The 21,928-nt window shown below is 39.4% G+C and overlaps 1 protein-coding gene across 6 annotated transcripts in view; it reads right to left on the minus strand.

The window, feature by feature from the left end:
• Positions 1–21,928, minus strand: part of MYO5A (myosin VA) — a 223,688-nt gene that overhangs the window by 10,842 nt on the left and 190,918 nt on the right. For 4 of the 6 annotated variants that reach the window (XM_016928253.4, XM_009429144.5, XM_054666957.2 and 1 more), the window contains 7 exons: positions 19,664–19,738; positions 18,307–18,400; positions 12,191–12,337; positions 9,701–9,855; positions 5,213–5,302; positions 3,219–3,369; positions 919–1,201 (listed from right to left, as the gene is read on the minus strand). In XM_016928253.4, the coding sequence (XP_016783742.2) occupies positions 919–1,201; positions 3,219–3,369; positions 5,213–5,302; positions 9,701–9,855; positions 12,191–12,337; positions 18,307–18,400; positions 19,664–19,738 (995 nt within the window). The remainder of the gene's footprint in view (positions 1–918; positions 1,202–3,218; positions 3,370–5,212; positions 5,303–9,700; positions 9,856–12,190; positions 12,338–18,306; positions 18,401–19,663; positions 19,739–21,928) is intronic. The other 2 variants (XM_009429146.5, XM_009429147.5) reach the window with 1 other exon arrangement.

Consider the following 21,928-nt stretch of genomic DNA (forward strand, 5'->3'; position numbering starts at 1 on the left):
CTTGGTGAATATTCTAGCTGTTTTAAAATAAAAAATTTGTGGCCCAGCACGGTGGCTCACACCTGTAATCCCAGCATTTTGGGAGGCCGAGACAGGTGGATCACCTGAGGTCAGGAGTTTGAGACCATCCTGGCCAACATGGTGAAACCCCGTCTCTACAAAAAATACAAAAATTAGCTGGGTGTGGTGGTGCATGCCTGTAATCCCAGCTACTTGGGAGGCTGAGGCAGGAGAATTGCTTCAACCCAGGAGGCAGAGGTTGCAGTGAGCCGAGATGGCGCCATTGCACTCCAGCCTGGGCAACAAGAGCGAAACTCCATCTCAAAAAAAAAAAAAAATTTGCAAAAAAATTATGTTACAATAATGAGGTTATGCTGAGGAGTATTGGGCATAAAATTAAGTGCAGCTTTTCTTAAAATATAGAGGGGGGATATTTTAAGAATTAGTAAAAGATCTATCAGACCTGTTCTTGTTGCCATAGGTACAAAAAGGTATTTTTCCAAAAATATATTTCTAAGAGCAATCAAACATTAGAAATCTTCATTATTATAATTTAATAATTTCTTATTGTATAATTAAAACACACACATAAGGAGAGGAAGCAGCTATCTCATCTTTGTGTATTTTTGCATCATCTCTTCACTCCCCTAAATAAGCAAGCTTCACAGTGGAAAAGGGTTTCCTATCAAGAATGTGAAGAACCTGTTGGCAGGGTACAGACAGGGAGCAATAATGAGATGTGGTGAAATCCAGCCAGGCAAGGGAAAGTGGCTCCGTGCCAGTTTCTCCCTTGCTGCTTGGCCGCATGGCACCAGACATGAGATGCAAGAACTGAAAACAAGTCATCAGGTCTCCACAACCCTGGCAGGCCAGCTGGGCAGCAAAAAGACACTGTCGCAGGTGTTGGCATTTGCTCACCTGATCTGCATGCCTTTACTCCAGGAGCACATGTCCTTCCGCAGGAGAAGGTTGTTCAGGGTGATGGCCCCTATGATGTAGAACATCTGCTTGACCACCTGCTTGATCAGTTCGGGGTCCATGCCATGCTGACACATGACCGAGTGGAAGGAGTTGAGCTGCCGGAGGATGGAGTCCAGTGTGTAGGTGCCCTCATCGGCGATACTGGAGGTTCGCTTTCTCAACCCTGTGGGCTTCACCCCAGACACGCCCTGAATCGTTTCATGTTCCAGCATGCCTGAGACTGCAGGAGTATTTCAATTGTTAGAGGAGATGATGTGGAAGGGAACCTTTCATGTGCACATATCCATGTGCACAAACACATGCACATTCAACTTAGGAAAATTAGCTGGGCACGGTGGCTCACATCTGTAATCCCAGCACTTTGGGAGGCCGCCGAGGTGGGTGGATCACTGGAGGCCAGGAGTTCAAGACCAGCCTGGCTAACATAAGGAAACCCCGTCTCTATTGAAAATACAAAAATTAGCCAGGCGTGGTAGCGTGTGCCTGTAATCCCAGCTATTCAGAAGGCTGAGGCAGGACAATCACTTGAACTTGGGAGGCAAAGGCTGCAGTGAGCTGAGACCACACATCTGGGCTCCAGGCTGGGTGACAGAGAGAGACTCCATCTCAAAAAAGAAAAAAATGATCTGGGTGCCAAAATAGAGAGAAAAGGAACTTCACTACAAAAGGGCTTCCGGATTTTAAACTTTACTGAAGGAATAATTCTTAATTGCAAAAATTTACTATGAATCTAAGTAAACTTAATGGTGTCTTTTCTAAAATAAGAAGCGTAAGAAGCAGTAGCCTTGTGATAGAACAAGTGTGTGTGTGTCTTGGGTGGGCTTTTGAGAGTGGTAGGTAGCAGTTCGGGTTAAGATAAGCATTCTCCATGTTATCTGAGCCCCAGAGGCAAAAACAGTAAGAAAAGCAGGGCACTGACAACCATCTTGGAGAAAACGTGGGAGAGGGGAGTGGTATGGGTCTGGAGAGCTGGGCCCTTCCTTATTCTGGGTTTCCCACAGTAGCAGTGGGCCCTTGGGCTGACCTCCATCTCCCAGAATTCGTCTTCTCACCTGTGGCCCGGCTGCTTCCCTGTTGTGCTCTCTTAGCATTTGGCTTATGCCTCCCTTAGAATGTTTCTGAGATGTCCACTCTCTGACAGCAAGCCCCTTGAGAGCAAAGGCCACGTCTGGTTCATCTTGCTATTTAATTGTGCTAAACACAGATTCCCTAGAACCGGCAATGTTTGTTGTTGCTGTTAAATGACTGGGAGATGGGGGTAAGGATTTAGATTGGGGCTTCTTTGAGGCGAACTTCTTATTCAGCCAATAGAAACAGGCAAAGCAATAGAAAAACTGGCTGAAGTTGACCTTGGTATCTGTGTTACCTCCTAAATTTTCGCCAACCTAGGGTGCTTTAATGACGTTTTAAGGGACATCTGAAGAAAACATTGCCATCTCCCATGGCTTCCTCAGCTTTTGATGTCTCAAATAGCTAGTTAACTGTGGCCTATGAAAGCAAAGGGAACACTATGAGCCCACAGAAGGGAAATGAAGAAGTTGTGGAAACATGGAAAATGCATGGATGGGGAAAGAAAGTGTAGCTGGAAGTAGCCTTAAGAGCCTGCTGATAGGCTGGGTGCAGTGGCTCACACCTGTAATCCCAGCACTTTGGGAGGCCGAGGTGAGTGGCTCACAAGGTCAGGAGATTGAGACCATCCTGGCTAACACGGTGAAACCCCGTCTCTACTAAAAATGCAAAAAATTAACTGGGCGTGGTGGCAGGCACCTGTAGTCCCAGCTACACGGGAGGCTGAGGCAGGAGAATGGCGTGAACCCGGGAGGCAGAGCTTGCAGTGAGCTAAGATCGCGCCACTGCACTCCAGCCTGGGCGACAGAGCGAGACTCTGTCTCAAAAAAAAAAAAGGGGAGCCTGCTGATAATTTGCTGGAAGATAACAATGTTTGGTAACTTAAGACAATTTTTTAAAATTCAATGCATTCAACTGAATTTAAACAGTAAACATTAGGGAAGGAAACCATATACTACTGTTTCAGTCTTGTGGAAACAGTGATTTCGATGTATCCCAGTTAACTATGGCTGGGTTTCTGGGATTCCTTGGCTAATTTTAGCCCTGTATCTTACTACTTTATGCTCCCCAAATGAATACCTGCCCTGAAACATGTGCCACTGGTGGCTACTTATTGATGGGCATGAATGATAGGCAGGCTGCAATGCCCAGTGGGGCCCTGGCCTTACCAATCATTGGCTGAAGGATGTTCTCCAACACCCGCACGAGCTGCTGGTAGATCTGAATGGCCAAGTCACTCAGCACCTGCCGATACTCAGCCAGGTCAAAATTGGTGAGGCAGTGTTCATTCTGGCGAGATGTGTTGTGCTTCATAAAGCCCTAGAGTCATAAGGCAAAGTTAATGATACACATGAAGTAACCTGTCTCTTCAGTTTAACTATCTCCAATTTGATCAGCATCTTCATGCTCTTTTCTGCTCTGTCCAAGGAGCTTCCCCACTAACGCCAGGACTGACATTCTCAAATGCTGATGTGTGTTTGTTTGCTTCCATCATAACCCCCTCCAGTTCTTACTAGCTTTTGAACAATACCTTAACTTGGCAACCTAGCATTTAAGTCTTCCCAATAGCAATGTCAATGAAGCAAATTGGAGGAACTTAACTAAAAAAAAAAAAAAAAAAAATAGAGTGTTTCACTTCTGAAACAGCAGGTTTACTGTCAAACACTAAATTATCTAAATTATCTCTTAACTTCAGTTCATTATAGTCCTATTCTTAAAAACTACACCCAAAGGACATATATAATCTTGAAATAGACCAATTTCTACAGAGACTAGTGAATACATACAAAAAGTTCCCTCTACTCTATTTCGTAGTACCCACACCATGGTTTTCAGTCAGAGGTTAGAAGGGAATCTTTGGTGGTATCTGTTAAAATGGAACTGAATGGGCGGCACTTCTTCCAGTCACTTTGCAGTTTAACACGTTGCTTGCCTGATGCTACGTGATAAAGGCAAGTGCTTACTCTGAGGATTCTCCCTACAGTCAAGCATCTGCCTCCTTACCACCTACTTAATGACTGGTCCGAAAGTGGGGACTGATAGGATGCAGTCAACGACCCCTCTGAGGGATTCTGGTCTGTTGGCCCCATCTTCTCAGGGACTAGGCCTTGCTCATCTCTGTGTTTCCCATCATCTGCCTGTCAGTGCTCAGGAAGTGCCGCTGGGCACCTTCTCTGCTGCCCTCCTGGCAAAGGGATGGGAGGCATGGAGGGCAGTTGGCTAGGGTCATGGGCCCTCAGCGGTGCCAGACCCAGGATCCCAGCTCTGCTCCTTGTGGCCAAGAGAACTTGGGCAAATCAATGAGCCCCAGTGAGCCTTGGCTTCCTCATCTGTAAAACTGGACTATAATTCCTACCTCACAGAGATGCTGTAAGAATTAATGATCATAAATAACACCATATACAGTAAGTGCTGTCTGACACATACTAAAGCAGCCCTTAATAGTCATTATTAATATTCTACATAGTTTTGAAATATTTGAAGTCTATCAAACAACTAATGAACACATCCCCACAAACAAAAACAATAGAGTTTTTTTGGACAAATCGAAAGACATGATTTTTGATCACCCTTTTTTTTTAGAGTTAAAGGATTTTAAGGTCCTCTTATTGTCCAAGAGTATTAATATTAAATTTTTCTTTTTTTTTTTTATACTTTAAGTTTTAGGGTACATGTGCACAACGTGCAGGTTAGTTACATATGCATACATGTGCCATGTTGGTGTGCTGCACCCATTAACTTGTCATTTAACATTAGGTATATCTCCCAATGCCATCCCTCCCCCCAATTTTTGATCACCTTTTAATGTATTGTGGCAAGCCAAAATTGATTAATTTCTTTAAATAGTTCACTATTCTGATATTAGCTCTTGAAATGCCCAGTAAAACATACTGACAAAAAGTTTTACTTCTGGTAACTATTCACTGACCAATGCTTATTTTATTTTTCTCTATGCTTTCTCACAATGTAAAGAAGAAACTGTCATTCTCCAAATCACTGCTTCATAGATAGTGAACATCAAACAAAACAAGAACTTCCAAGCCACCTCTGAATTTGGGTTCCTAAATAAAGAAATGGTTAAACATTTTGTGCTTTTACATTTTTTCCTTAAAAAGGTCAGAGAAAGTATAGCATGCTGGTTTTGTAATCAAGGTTTTCTCACCTCTTCTCCACTGTACTGTTTCAAGCAGTGCAAAAATCGGCATGTGTTAGAGAGCCAGAAGGAGACGGTTTCAAAATCATCACCTCTTTTCTGAAAGAGAGAATAAGTCTAAACTTGCCTTTTCCTTAGGGAAATAACAACCTAAAAAAAATTGAACAGATACCAAAAGACCCATTTCTTTCAGTTACCATTATAAACAATTATAAAAATAAATCACATTACATTGTAAAGTCTTATGTCATTGCTAGCAGAATGTCAGCGACCAGGTTCATCAGTTTGTTGCTTTGCTTGCCATTCACTTTTTTGGCATAGAAAATTAAACTGATGCGAATTTAGCTGTTCCTTTAAGCAGAAAAAAATTCACCCGGCTGGGCGCGGTGGCTCACACCTGTAATCCCAGCACTTTGGGAGGCCGAGGCAGATGGATCGCCTGGGGTCAGGAGTTGGAGACCAGCCTGGCCAACATGGCGAAACCCCGTCTCTACTAAAAATACAAAAATTAGCTGGGTGTGGTGGCATATGCCTGTAATCCCAGCAACTTGGGATGCTGAGGTAGGAGAATCACTTAAATCCGGGAGGCGGAGATTGTAGTGAGCCAGGATTGCACCACTGCACTCCAGCCTAGAGACAGAACGAGACTCTGTCTCAAAAAAAAAAAAAAAAAAAAAAAAATCACCCAGCTACAGCTAGCCCAAATTCATGTCCCCCGTGGGGTTAATGATGGGAATCAGAACTAAAAGCAGAAAGAGGAATACAAATATTGTGATAAAGAATATGAAAAAGAATTTGAAGCACTTAAACCCAGACTAGATTAAAAATCTTGTTAAGGGTAAGATAAAATTTCTGAGCTGTGAATCCAGAAATGAGAAGAAGGAAGTCCTGAGCTGGGCAGTACAGTCAGGGGAAAGCTGGTTGGCTCTTCACCAGGACTGGGCCACCGTGGCAGGAAGAAGAGAGACTCATTGTGCCTGAAAAAGATGTGAGGGCTGGGAATACTTCCCAGGGGCTTCATGGCAGACATACTTGGAAGGACTATGCATTTGTAAACTAAACCATTTGGATGAACTAATCCCAGTTTGTATATGGGAAGTCACAGAAATATCAATGTTTGCCTGCACTTTTTCTCAGAAAACCTTGCAAAGGAAAACCAGAATAGTTTACCTAGGACAGGTGCCTAGCATTAAATGGTCTTAGAAGCTAATTTTTTTTTGCATGAAATCATTTATTCCAATAACTCTACTACTATATCACAACAAAACCCAGGTTGTTAGAAGCTGTATGAGAATATCTGCCTTTGGTTTCTTAGCAGCGGCTTTATGCAGTAAAAGTGCACAGGATATATCATGGGGAAAGACGGGTTTCTCATTATATCATTTTTTTTTAAGTAAATAAAATCACCTTTTTAAGAAAGTACAAAACGCCCTTAAATTTTGTATAATATTCCCCTAAAAAGACTTTAAGAAAAAAAATCCTAGAGGATATCAAACCTAACTAAGTCTTTTCAGCTGAGACAGAATTACTGAGTTCAGGTCCTGACTTTACCACTAAGTAAATATCTGAAAGACCTAGGTATATAGTCTTCCAATGTAGGAGGATTGTGAATAAAATAAATTAAATAAATTATTTACTGCCAGTAAATACAATTTTATTACTTTCCCAAACACAGAAAATCATCCTATAGCTTAAGTGTAGATTTGACTAAAAATAACTCTGCCTCTTCCAAAAATCTGGATTACAACTGTTCCTAGTGGAGGCTCTGGGCTAAGCTGACAAAGACAATGAATGCAGATTGGGAAACTGTGCTGGTCACTGTCGGGCTATGGGAGAGTGTCACTAAAGCACCAATCTAGACTGTCTTCACTGACGTCTACACAAGTCAAACTGCAGAGATCCTCAGAATAGTCCCAGCTGGATGTAACGGCACCTATACTGAAGAGTTACCAGATAAAGGTGATTAAAACCTAAGGAGAAGACTTCATTCTAGAAATAATCCAGCATCTGTTTTCATTAGTGGGCTCTAGCCTTTGCTAAGCCCCCCACTTTTTTTTTTTTTTTTTTTTGAGACAGAGACTCTTGCCCAGGCTGGAGTGCAGTGGCGTGATCATGGCTCACTGCAGCTTTGACCTCACAGGCTCGAGCGATCCTCCTACCTCACCTTCCCAAGTAGCTGGGACTAAAGGAACATGCCACCATGCTTGGCTAATTTTTTTATGTTTTATAGAGACAGGGTCTCGCAATGTTGTCAGGGTTGGTCTCAAACTCCTGGGCTCAAGCAATCCTCCCACCTCTGCCTCCCAAAGTGCTGGGATTACAGGTGTGAGCCACAGCACCCAGCCCACTTTTAAACAAAATAACTCAACAAATACAATTTGAACACTAAGGGTATCCTCTGTCCACATGAAAATGAGATACTCTATATTACTTCAAAATAAAAGAACATTTGCTTCTTTGGAAATTAAAAAAAATATTAAAATAGAATGCCAACTCTTTACCTAAGAGGTTACTAGATTGAGTTTGCCGTAGTATTTTTTGCAATAAACAAGCTGTATTTGATCAAAATTAATAAATCCATGTTAGTTCCTACTCTATCCCATAGAGAAAACAAGTTGAACTCAAAGCTATTTGCAGTTTTTGATTTATTAGAAATGATCATAAGCTAAAAACTGTATGGATTCTCTGCATATCTTTGGCTAGTTATGCTGCTTAGGGCCGATGGCAAAAAACCAGGTGCCAAAGTTGAAACAGGTATGCAACACAAACATACGATTCAAAACTGGGATGTGAGACAAATGCACATTAATTTTAAATGGTATTAAAGAGTGTTGTGTTCTAGTGCCCACTCATTTTTAATCTTTACAGAATTTGGTACAATAGTCAAACCAGATAAGTATCTTCTTGCAATTATTATGAGAGAAAGAAAACTTTATGATTTAGTTTTTTCTCTCTCTAGGAGTTGGCCTAAGAAGTAGCAAAACTTGTAGTTTATCGAAGTACAATATTGCATCAACACACTAAAAATAAAATGAATTATGTTGGGAAGACATTCATCAATTTTTAAATGTTAAATCTTTAGAAACTCCATGCTTTAGTAACCACTGTAGAATGTTAACAACAGAAAGTATCTGCACAATAGGGACCAACAGAGAACCAGCATTTATCAAAAGTTCGCTCCCCAGGGCTGAGGGAGGGAGGAATGGGGAGTTAGTGTTTAATGGGTACTGTGTTTCAGTTGGGGAGAATGAAAAAGCTCTGGAGATGGATGATGGTGATGGCTGTGCAACAATGTGAACACACTTAATGCCACATAACTGTACACTTAAAAATGGTGAATATGGCAAATTTTATGTTATGTATGTTTTACCTAATTTTTTTTTAAGTTCATAAAAGAAGTCTTAGATTTGAAAGAGTCCACTGGCATGTTGACTATCCACTTATCTTTACCCTAAAAGCTCTCGTTAAGTTTGATAATCCGAAAGCAAAGTACCTGGAACATATGATCTTAGCTCCTCACAGCAACACTGAGTTAAAACTAAGCCTGTGCTCACTGTTTCTCTGGAGTCAAGAGGGGGATTATGCAAGGTGACTCAGTGACTACTGAGTTGTGTAGGCTTTCTGCTCAGTTATATAACTTGGCTGTCTTTTCCAAGTCTTTCCTCTCTGATTAGCATCTGTGTGTTGCTTCCCACATGGAACCAGGCATTTTAGGTAACAGGGAAAATTATGGGGTGAGGTGGAGAAAAAGTTGGAAGAAAAATTGTAATGTTTTATCAGACATCTTTTTATATGAATGAGCCATATCTTAAACTTATTTAACATCTATTTTAATTTCAGCATCACGTTCCCTGTATATATGAGCTCTACTAAATATTGTTTAGTTCTAAGTAAAACCTCAAACTATATCTGTCCATGAATAAACTTAGTTTACTGCACAATTAAAATGCAGTTATGTCAAGTTAATTTTGATTACTGTTCAACTTGAGCCCTGTTTTGAAAGAAGCCAGATAGACATGTTCAAGGAAGAATGTTTCTTCCAGTGGAAGTTTTCACTCAAGACTGAAAAGTGGCTGGGTGCAGTGGCTCACACCTGTAATCTCAGTATTTTGGGAAGTTGAAGGGGGAGGATCACTTGAGCCTAGGAACTGGAGACCAGCCTGGGCAACATAGTGAGACCCTGTCTCTACAAAACATAAAAAATTGGCTGGGCATGGTGGTGTGCAACTGTGGGCTCAGATACTTGGGAGGCTGAGCTGAGAGGATTGCTTGAGCCTGGGATTGCACTGGGGCTGCAGTCAGCTGAGATTGCACTACTGTACTTCAGCCTAGGTGACACAGCAAAACCCTGTCTCAAAATAGACAGGTAAGTAAATAAAAATTGGAAAGTTTTAATAACAAGCAACTTAGCTAAACTCTAAGGAAGGAAGATCAATCAGTGCAGATTCTGTCATCATTAACAATTCATGATGAGAATTTTGCTGAACAGGAACTGACCTTCAATACTTTTTTGATGCTGTTAATTGTTGATGTTAGCAACGACCTTACTTTCTGATCATCATTCAGGTAGTCAGCATGTCGAACACACATGAACAGGATATATGCCGGTAATCCTGGAATCAAATTGACTGCTACACCACGTGGCTTCAGTTCTAAAAAAGAAAAAATAATAATTTTATATAACATGGAAAATTTTCACGAGGCATGCATTGTGAGATATAAAAACACAGTTGTCATGTAAGAGTTCAATCATCCAAGGTAAGTAGGTAATATAAAAAGTGTATTTTAATAGCTCTTTAAGTAGAAAAATTCTGGAATGTGGGGCATGTCCATATAATGACAACTCCCAAACTGATATCTCCTGCACTGACTTTTCCCTTGAATTCCAGTCTCACTATCAACTACCTTCTTGGTAACTCTGCTCAGGCACATGAAACTAAGCCTCTCCCAAACCAAATTCTTGCTTCTCTAAGGAACCTACTTTTTTGGAAGTTGTCCCCATCTTAGTAAATAAATAGCAGCTCCAGTCTTCCAGTATCCTAGATTACAAACCTCATCCTCATTTTTGACTCCTTTCTTTTCTCATACCACATATCCAATCCATCAACAAACCCTGTTGGCTCTATCTACAAAATACATCCAAAATCCAGCTACTTCTCACTGCTTCTACCAGCTACAGATGTCCCATGGAGGCCACCATCATCTCCTGCTGGGCTGCTGCAATAGCCCCCTAACTGGCCTCCCTAATTCATCTCTCGCTCCCCAGTACTGCATTTTCCATACAACAATCAGGGCCATTCTTTCGGAAAATGTTGGTCAGATCATGTCACTCTCGTTCTGAGAATCCTCCAAGCAGCTTCTCATGTCATGCATTTATAAAAGCCAAAATCCTCACCATAGCATAGGATCTGGCCCTATTCCCCTTCCCCACTCCAGCTCACTCTGCTCCAAATGGGTCTCCTTGCTGTTGGTTAAACATGCCAGGTATGCTCCCTGCCCTGGGCCTACGTGCTTACTGTTTTTCTGCCTTGAATGTTCTTTCCTCAGATATTAGCATGACTTGTTAGCTTACTTCCTTTGGTGTCTGTCCAAAGATCACCTTACCAAAGAGTGTGTCCTGACAATTTTACACAAACCAGTATACCTGCCTTCACTCTTTATTCTTTTTACTCCATCATATATTTGTTTATTTTATTTTCTTTATTTCTCCCCTGGAATGTAAACTCTGTAAGACTGGGTACTTCACTTTGCTCATTACCTAGAAAATGCTTGGCACATGATAAGAGTTCATTAAACATTTGCTGAATTGATAAATCTGTTAATTCTTTGCTGAATTGATAAATCTGTTAATTCTATGCTTAAAAACCAGTGGCTCCTTAACATTTTTGCTAAATGAAATTCATGTTGAAACTTAAGCACCTGTGCAACTATATATAGTACTAAGTTTAATGCCAGGAACATTCCATCAGGTATAAGTGCCAATCACATTGCTGTCACCCTGGCACCTGGCGGGAGGAATGCTGTGCAAAGGCTGAAAGGAGAGGTTTTTAGGATTTTCACTTCACAACTTACGGTGTGTACACTCTAATCATTTACCACCACCCTCTAAAAAGTTTTCTTGCAAAGCCAGTGGGCTCAGACCCAATCTTAAAGGCAGTGTGCTGCCCTGAAATGCTTCTTCCACTCTCATCTCATTTATTCTGTCCATTCCTTCGTTAGAATCTTTTCCTTTTTTTGTTTCTTCCCTATTATTACACTGCCGTCCTTGACCTATTTAGTTGCAAACCTTTCTAGGGGAGTAAGGAAAAACTGAAATTCAGGAACCTAAACAGCCTAGAGCAGTTGTGCTCAACTGTGGTTACACTTGAGAATCCCTTAAGAAGCTTTTTATTATTTTTGAGAAAGACTCTTGCTGTGTAGCCCAGGGTGGAGTGCATGGTATAATCACAGCTCACTGTAGTCTTGAACTCCTGGGCTTACATGATCCTCCCATCTCAGCCTTTTGAGCAGCTAGGACTACAGGCATGTACCACCTTGCCTGGGTAATTTTTTTTTTTTTTTTTTTGGAGAGATGCGGTCTTGCTATTTTCCCGAGGCTGGCCTTGAGGGTTTTTTTTTTTTTTCTTTTTTTTTTTTTAAAGTACTAGACATTGCCAGGCTCTTCTCTCTAGAGATTTTGATTTAACTGGGCAAGAGGGAGAGAGATACATCAGTATGGTTCAAAGCTTCCAGGTGATTCTAATGTGCAGCCAGGGCTGAGAAGACCTGATCTTGAGCAATCCTTGTAGGTGGGTCTGAGGCATGTGTCCCTGCAGTTGGACTGAAAGTGCTTGGTGTGGTCAGAACTCTACTGCAGCACTAGAATACATGGTATGTGATGATGACTAATGAAACCTACGCTGAATATCTCAAAAATTATTGACTAGTTTTTCCCACCATTAACCCATGTGCCAGAAGGAACTTTTATCCAATGCAGAAAATACTTGCCCAGAATCAGGTTCTTAACAAGTTTTTGCTCATCCTCCTTCTTGTATTCCAGCATCCCTTGGAAATCCTTTTCTTTCCTGGGAATGTTGACTGGTCGGATGGGTTCATCAATGATCTGTCCTGGGGATATGTTCTCCATCTGGCCCACTTTATGAGAAGTAAGAAAGGAGGAGAAAATGTTTTCCATATAAAAAACATGAGAGGTCTCCAAGTTCCTATAATTTTGAATGCATTCTACAACAACCGAAACTTGCCATATTTGCCACTTAATTGCCTTCTCTTAAAATAATTTTTTTCTGTTAAAATTGGGTGAACAGATGGCAAAATTATATGGTAATCTTACTCTGAAAGCCACTCCTGCCTAACTGTAAATTAACATCAAATAACCTTACATGACTCAAAACTTTTTTATATGTAATAAGGCTTACTTGTTAATAAGATTAAATGTCCAAAAAGTAAGTGGTTTAACAGATTTGTTAATTAATTGATACTAATCAGAAATGGTTAAACATATTTTGACTTTAATTCACAGGAGGAACAATCAATATCCTACAAAGGGGCAGAAGGAGCAGAAACAATTCCCCCTTGCTCTTGGCTCAATGACTTTAGCCATTAAAAGCAAAAGAACATTTACTTTAAATGTATCATTACAATCAGTTCAAAACACATACAGATAGCTGGTAGAAGAGTGTTTCTTCATACCACTTGGTCCAAAATGTATTATTTTTCACAAAGGCCTCATATGGCAAAGACCTAATTTTCTCCTGCTATCCTCATTCCCAGAGAAATCATGAACAGATAAACTATCTCTATGTAGTATGATTTCCTAAATGTTATTATTTTTTGTTTATTTCTTTTTAATAGAATGTTAAAAATTCTACTTATAAAGTTGCAATCAATGAAGTACAACCACTGGTTTACAATGCTTTCAGATGTTAAAAATAGTCACTATTGTCAAGGGCAGCAGCTAGAGAATTATGCTAAAGGTTAAAAAAAAAAAAGTCTCCAATTTCATCTCAAAATTGAGACTTGAGTGGGCAATCCAACAAAAAGTAAAGGGACAAATGAGTTACCACAGCCACTGTGGAGATACACGCTAGTAACCAGGTTTTTTATCCTTTTATCTACAGGGAGGGAGAGTGGTTAAGAGATTTGTTTAAGGGCAGATTAAGTTTGAGTTCTGAGATTGCTGTCAAACAAAATGCAGATCAGATGCAAAAACATTAGAAAGCTTAATATTGCTGACTCCACGAGGTGTCAGTAGTGCTTCTTGTGTCACTCTGGGTAATTTCCTGGGTTAGTTCTGAGAAGCCAGTCCCACAGGAAGAGGTTATCACAGAGAACATCAGTACCTGCCAGTGCTCTTGCTTATGTGGCATGGAGCCTGGTGACACACCGTCCACCTCATGCTGCAGCAGCACACACTGGGACTATCAGCGCTGAAAATCTGGTTTAGGTGAAGTCACCACCATCCAGCAACACTATGATATCTAAAGAGTGGTCAGATTGTGATTGGACAGATCAGGGCTATGGCCATCTCCCATAATCTAGTTTTTCATATGCATGATCCAGTATGAAAGCCACGGGACTAACTCTAAAGTATATTCTTCCATGCAAGAGAAAAGGAGACTCAAACTGTTTGGTTTTACATAATTTCTGGTGTCAGTTTAAACACAACACCACAAGGACCTCTGAAGCAGCACACAGTGGCCTCTACAGATCATAAACCTGCAGCTGCATGTAAAAAACAAAATTATAAAACCCCTGCCATCTATGCCACTAGTAAATTTTAAGCCGCATGTACAATTCCAAAAGGGGAAACTGGGAGAAAACAAGTTCAGCATACTAGGTTTATCAATAAATGCACATATTTGGACTCCATGTAACCCAAAGAGCATATTTTAAACCCACTGATTTATCAAATCTACGATGCTATCGGTTATGAAATACAGTATTTTATGTAACACTAAAAAAATTGCCAACTAAACTATAACCCATCAACAATTGTAAGATACACCCCAATTTCAGAGATGTTGAAATGGGAAACACTGCATCTCAGAATTTGTGAAATACAATGGATATTTTTACTAAGAAAGTTTATGTTTTAAAAGGAAGCTTCACCTTCCTTTTGCAAAATCTCTAACCAGGATATTTTTGGTACTGTATAAAAATGTCAGATAGAATGTGCCATACTCTCACTAAAAACTTTCTCTCTGCCTCTGAATTCTCCCTAGGGACTTAAGTCTTTGCAAAGCTCACAAATGAAATTTAGATGTCAGTTCAACATAACCTTGATTGATTTTGCAATATTATCTACTAATTAAAATAAAATGTTGGCCGGGCACAGTGACTCACACCTATAATCGGAGCACTTTGGGAGGCCAAGGCGGGCAGATCACCTGAGTTCAGGAGTTCAAGACCACCCTGACCAACATGGAGAAACCCCATCTCTACTAAAAATACAAAAAATTAGCCGGGCATGGTGGTACATGCCTGTAATCCCAGCTACTTGGGAGGCTGAGGCAGAAGAATCGCTTGAACCTGGGAGGCAGAGGTTGCAGTGAGCCGAGATCACGCCACTGCACTCCAGCCTGAGTGATGAAAGCCAAACTCCATCTCAATAAATAAATAAATAAATAAAGAGGCAACTAGCTAAGCCTTTTGCCCTTCCACCTTCTGCCATGTAAGAACACAGAGTTCGTCCCCTTCAGAGGATCCAGCAACAAGGCACCTGCCATCTTGGAAGCAGAAACCAGACCCTCTGAACTTGCCAGTGTCTTGACCCTTCAGAACTGTGAGAAATAAATTTCTGTTCTTTATAAATCACCCATTCTCAAGTACTTTGTTATAGCAGCACAAAGGGACTGAGGAGCCCAATGATCCATTCTTCTAGGAAGACCTGAACAAAGACTCTAGTTTCACTTTCTAGATTCTTTATAAACTTGAGGGAACCTTTTTGTCTTCAAAAAGGAAAGAAAATTGGAAAGTTTTTAAAAAATTTACTTTTGGCACCAGGAAGATCTTGATCTCAAGTTTGAGACAATCAGATGAATTCCTAATAAGTAGAAGATTTCTGTGGGAAAATTTGACACAAAGGAGAGAAATCAGTGGCCCTTAGAAGGTATGTGTTCTAGTCCTGCCATCTCACCTGCTGCAACCATGGGTCACTTACAGGCCTTAGTTTTTTCCTCTTATGAAATAACTAATTGATTTCTAGAATCCTTTCAGGTCTTAATTTCTTGATTCCATGAAAATTAAGATGGGTGAAAATATAGCACAAAGCAGATCAAATTTTGAAACATTCTCCATTTAGCTATATAGTTTCTGCCAAAAATTATATATGCTGGCATTTTTTTTTAAAGTCTCTGTTGGCTTTTTAAAAAGCCTCCTTAATTAAATGTAGCTTGTAGGAGGAGGCAAGAGTTGTGCTATTTTAAACCAAAAGGATTTAAGTGTGTTGCAATACATTTAAAGAAAAGTATAAGACAACGTTTAGTTATTAGAAAATAACGTATCTGCCTGTATTTTCTGTGTAACAGGCAGATACGAGGATGAAAAGTGTCACCTTGATTCTCTTTATTTGGGGTAGAAGCAGGTACACTGCACTCAGCAAGTGCCCAAGTCACATAAATCTATTTCATTTCATCCTCTAGATATGTATCACTTAACTCAAAATGTAACTCTTCTTAAGAACTATTATAATGTCTTTTTTGTTTGATCTATGAATTGCTATTCTCAAACGCTACTTATGGCTTTACAGCTGTCTGGATAGTTTAAATGATGAGGTTGATTTCTGATTGACAATGGCTTAAGATTAGTAATATCTTAAAATAGTCTAACCCATCTCTTCAACTAAAAAATATACATATCAAAGAAAACTAATAAAAATTATGTAAAATAATGAATGGCTTTTCTGTTTATCAAAATTTACTAAAGTATGGCAAAGGAATCATTAGGAGTTGAACAAAAAAAGAATCTCACATGTTAATACACTTAAAAACTGTTTTTTTCAAACAAATACTCTGCTGTCTGATTATCATCTCATGATATAATTGGTGCAAAGTGCAAAAAGTTCTCTGAATAAAGATTTTTAAGTTCTGCTAATAGACATTATAGCTCGTGTGTGTGTGAGTGTGTGATGTGGAGGCTCAAATTTTAATGTAATATATGACTCATGTAATGCTAAAGGATTATATATAAAGTGTGACTATAAAATAATCTTTCTGATTTCTAAACAAATATTTCAGTATTTGTACATCCAACAGAGTAATATCCTTTACAAAGTAAATGTCCATGTTGCCATGTTATAAATATTTCTGAAACTTACTCATTCACTCAGCAAACATTTATGGAATGATTATGAGATAGGTCAGACACTATGCTAGGTGCTGTGAAAGCAAAGGGAAACAGAGATGTTTTCTATGCTCAGGAAGCTCAGAGTCTATTATGGAAGCCAGTAATTCAAACAGAAAAATTGCTAAAAATATGACATAGTGAAGACCATAAAAGATGTCAGCCAAACTGTGGTACACAGAGAGCAGAACCATAACGTCTGTCTGGAAATCAGGAAAGGCTGCTCTTGAGCATGTGACATATGACTCTGGTCTCAAAGGCTGAGCAGGACTTAACCAGGAGAAGCAGGATGACCAAACAGAAGGAGCAGTTATGACAAGGCCTGGCATGTTGGAGGAATGAAAACCACACTTGGAGTTAATCATGATAGATTCTTTTGAACATCCTCAGTGATGGGGAATCTTCACTGTTTGAACCAAGCAAGAATTAGATGCAGAATGACAATGAGAGAAAATGATTAACCGTTCACACAGGTTTGAAGGCTACTCCAAAGAGTGTCTCAAAATCCCTTAAGCAGTGAGAACATTGAAATAAGCTTAAAATTTGGCTTTAGGCTGGAAGCGGTGGCTCACGCCTATACCCAGCACTTTGGGAGGCTGAGGCAGATGGATCACGAGCTCAGGAGTTCGAGATCAGCCTGGCCAACATGGTGAAACCCCGTCTCTACTAAAAATACAAAAATTAGCTGGACATGGTGGCATGCACCTGTAATCCCAGCTACTCAGGAGGCTGAGGCAGGAGAATTGCTTGAACCCGGGAAGCAGAGGTTGCAGTGAGCCGAGATTGCACCACTGCACTACAGCCTCAGCGACAGAGCAAGACTCTGTCTCCAAAAAAAAAAAGGAGTTTGGCTTTAGCCTTGTTCACTGCTAGATCCCTGTACCTACAACTCTTAACAAATAAACACATAAACACACTAATAGAAAAGATAAGATCCATTTGTATATAAATAATAACAACAACTGATATTTGGTTATTTCTCAAGGAATTTTTTCATCATCATCATATAGAAATCATGAGATGTTTTTAAAAATCTTATTTCTTTATCATCATAATTCATATTTTTCTTTTTTACTTCTCTATTTTTCCTCCATTAGACTGTAAGTTCTTTGAGGACAGACTCTATCATACTCATCTTAGTATCCCTAATACTAAGAATAATGATAGTGACTAATAACTAAGTCGCATGAAGCATTTTTACTATGCGTCAGTAACTTTTCTAAGTGTAATATACTTATTAGGTTGATGCAAAGGCATTTGCAGTTCCTGCCATTAAAAGTAATTGCCTTTGGACCAACCTAATAGCTCATTCAATCCTTATAAACCATGTCAGATAGATGCTATTATCTTTCTAATTTAACAGATGGGAAAGCACAGGCATACAGAGGTTCAGAAACTTGCCCAATATCATATGATTAATAAGTAGAAGAGCTAAGATTTGAACCCAAGAAGCTTGACTCCAGAATCCACATTCTTAACTCCTATGCTATACTGCCTAGCACATTGTCTGGCATATAGAAGATATTCATTAGATGCTTACAGAGTAAAATCTGTAAATTATTACTACCCATGAAAAGAACATTTTTCCTCATCTAAAAATGTAAATTTCTACTCAAAAGAGGTTAGGTTTGCCAAAAGTCATATTTTGTTATTATCCTTAATATTTGCATGCAAACCTCTATTAGGCCACTTATATAGCCTAGTCTTTAGGCCAAGACTCATACCAAGACTCAGTGACCGTCTTGAAAAAAAGGTTTAAATACCTTCTAGTTCACCAATTTTTTTGGCAAATACTTTCAGTTGTTTTTTCAGTTTACGGACCGTCTTATCCTGTTTTTCAAGTTGTTCCATCAAATCCTAAAGATCAAGAAGAGAAATATATTAGAAAAATCGAAACAGGCCTTCTAAAATGCATCAAAGGAAAATAGACACAATATCACAGAAACAACACGTTAGTTTTACATAAAAGCTCCAGAAGAGCTCATTGGTGGAGCCACCACCTGGCTAAAATTGGCAGGCATGGGAAATGCAGCTACAATAAAAGCCGTATGTTAAAATATACAACGCAGTAAAATCCTTTACAGCGTGATGGACAGCAGGCTCACTGCAGAGTCTTTCCAGTAGACTCCATGTGGGAAAATCAACTGAATGCTTTGTAGAATGTATTGGTATTCCAGTAGAATGCTTTCTTTTAAAGGAGGACTGACTAGGCAAAAATAAATTTTGATGAATGCACAAAAAGGTTTGTGGAAAGAATGGTTGAACTTAGGTAGGAACTGACACTCCCCATGTGTGAAGCACTGTCTCTATAAGAGCCACCCTATGAAATTCTAAAATTAGCCCTGAAACTTAAGAATAGTTCAGAAGTTTTGGGAATTAAAAGATAAGTTGAAAAAAATAATCACAAAGAACAGGATAAAGAGTGGTCTGCTTACCTAGGACCAAAGTGGCAAGTGGCATAAGGCATCTATAAAATCTTGCAGGTGATATAATTTTGCTTATACAGAAGAAAGGGGTATTTATGAATGCTTTATGCAAAAACAGAAACAAAAGCAGTACACTTAAGGAGGAAGGTAAAAAAAAGTCCATGATTATTGGCTATTTAATAAAGAATTTGCTCAAATGACAGACATGGTTAAAAACTCAATCAAAAAGAAAGTGGACAACAGTAGGCTCAGTAACAGCTTAGAAGGGCTATGAGTCAGCAATGTGTGTGGTCTGTTATTCAGGTTATGGAGAAGAAAGGCATTCCAAATACAAATATTCATTTTCCAGTTTAGACAAGAGTAGATTTAGCTACTAGGCCAACCATTCAAGGGAACAGTTGCTATCTCTTCAAAGCGTTAAGTTGTACTTCTTGGATTTTACGTGACCTTTCAAATCACATTTTGCTTCCATCACACTGTAAGCCTAGTGTTAATAACAAACCAAACGTGACAATGGACTCAGGACACTGACAGAGGTGACACCACTGGCTAAAAGACAGCTGTGGGGAGAAACAGGTTTCGTGAAAATTTTGAAGAGACTTCCTGGGAGGGGGCAGGCAGCAGTGTGCTCTTCAGTTACAGAGGGCTATAAGTAGCAAGGAAGACAGCAGAAAAGCACTATGGTTTTACATACAATCATCCGTTTGTAAAGGGAAATCCGATATGATTGATACTTCTTAGGGTCATCTGCATATAATTCCTCAAAATACTGAAAAAACAGGCACAATGGATATTTGTTTTTGTCTGTGTGTTTGAGAGAAATGCTATCTTTCAGCAAAATCAATTTTAAAATATTTTAAAATACAAATAGTGAAACTATATATACTTGAAAGGCTCTGATTTGTCACCTTCCATTACCCTTTTATCTTTCTAGTATAGATTATTCTAATTACATATGTACAGATGTTTCTTGTGTGAACAAAGGAAAGAGGCTGTGGCCAGGATGCCATCACTTAGCAGGCCCAGATAAGGCTGTCATTTCCCTCCTCCAACCTCCTGCCTTTTTACTCCCAGCCTCCCCAACACATGATGCTCACAACTTGCTGCACTTTTTTTTTTTTTTGCCGCCAGCAGCAGTGGCAAGAATAGGGGAGGTAAATATAATAAAAGTGAGAATAATAGCAATGTTAGCTTGTGAAGCTGGAGAGGCTGGTGGGAAGCTGTGCATCTTCCTTCGCTGAAAGACAGCACGGGGGAGGCCTGTGAAGCCTATTCACTAGATGAGGTAGAAAAATCATTTTTGTGTTTTGTGTTGGTGGTAGGTAGGTGGGCAAGGTAGAGTTTCAAGAGCACTAAGCCCAGGTCTCCTGCTGGGCTTTAATATCCTACTCAAGTGTTTCTTATAGAAATGCACAATTAAGATTGAGAAAACAATGATTTTGAAAAAGTCTATCATTTCCTGTACTTATGTTTGAATCCATCCTCCTGAATTAGTAGTCAGTGTGATGGCAGGAGAAGCAGCTGACCTACAAAAGGTTTTCCCCAAACTCAAATTCATTAACTGGGCTCTATTAGCTTAGAATATAGGGGCTTAGTCTATTTTTTGTATTAGCTATGAAAAATTGCCAAGAAAATTAATATTGCAAACAAGGTTGCAAGAGAAATGTCTGACCAACTTAGTGAAAAAACCCTGGAAATCTGCCACCCAGAAGCATCTTTATTTCACGATTTCACCTTGTATTTTAAAACAATAATTTAAAGCACAGAATTTGTATGCCAATCAATCAACTTATTATATTATTCAGTATATTTGGTAATACTTAGTCATCAAAGCATTGTTAGTTTAATTTAAGCAACAGTATACTTGAGCTTTGTAAAATAACACTTCAAAAAATATTTCATGATTCAGAAAATTTTCCCCACAAATTAGTGAGATTTCAATCACTTTGGAAAGAGCCCACACACTGCCCCCACCCTCCTCCCTCATTCCCATGGTGGAGCCTCATACAGACAGACTGTGAAAAGCATACCTTTGCGTTTTGCTTCTAATTCATATAAAAGATAGTTGAATAAATGACACTAGAAAACTGTTTGTAATGTAAATTATCACAAATGGAGTAATGGAGGGATAATTCAGATTGTTAAATCTTCAGAGAAAATTCATACTATTTTATTATAGGTCATTAAAAATGTTAATTTAAAAAAGACACAAATCACCACCAATCCTAAACAACTTTTCTCAAAATCGGGCTAGCACTACAATATAGACTTTATATAGAAATGTGAAATTATCACTTTTTAAGGATTTTTAATATAGTAAATATATTTGTCAAAAAACTGTAAATCAGTAATAAAAGTTATTATGTGACTGAGAAAGAAATATTTTAGAAAATATTTTTGGCAAAAGAAAAAAAAAAGGAACAAGGCAAAAAAAAAAAGAAAACAGACTCCATGCCAGGGTTTAGAATCTGACAAGGAAAAAGACAATTTCCTCACTTGTTATACAAGTTCTGTTTTAAAGAACAGAAAATATGTAAACCTGAATCCTAACACACACCTCCCTGACCTGGGAGCTCCATCCAACATCAACCAAAAACCCCGGCTTAGTTTTGCCAACCGCCTTTCTCAACCTCAACTCTAACCCTACTTGTCTGCTAGAGGTGGAGCCTGGGATGGCCTCAGTGGCTGCTTGGGGACAAAAGGTAAAGGAAGCCTGTCCCCAGTCTCAGTTGTGACAATCACATAATAAACCTAGGATGGCAGAGGATCTGCAGCTGAAATGGAGGAAGCAGATCACCTGCCATCAAAAGCCCAGCCTGCACCCAGGTGGTTGTCTGCCTCCAGGGCAGGTCTAAGAGCACACAGCCCTCCGTGATAAAGAGAACCTGTGCCTTTTTCCTTCCTACCAAAATATTTGTATTTTCCTTACTCTGTCTCTGCTGGAGTAAGAGGGGTAACA

Source organism: Pan troglodytes, chromosome 16, assembly GCF_028858775.2.
Source record: "Pan troglodytes isolate AG18354 chromosome 16, NHGRI_mPanTro3-v2.0_pri, whole genome shotgun sequence".
Taxonomy (NCBI): domain Eukaryota; kingdom Metazoa; phylum Chordata; class Mammalia; order Primates; family Hominidae; genus Pan; species Pan troglodytes.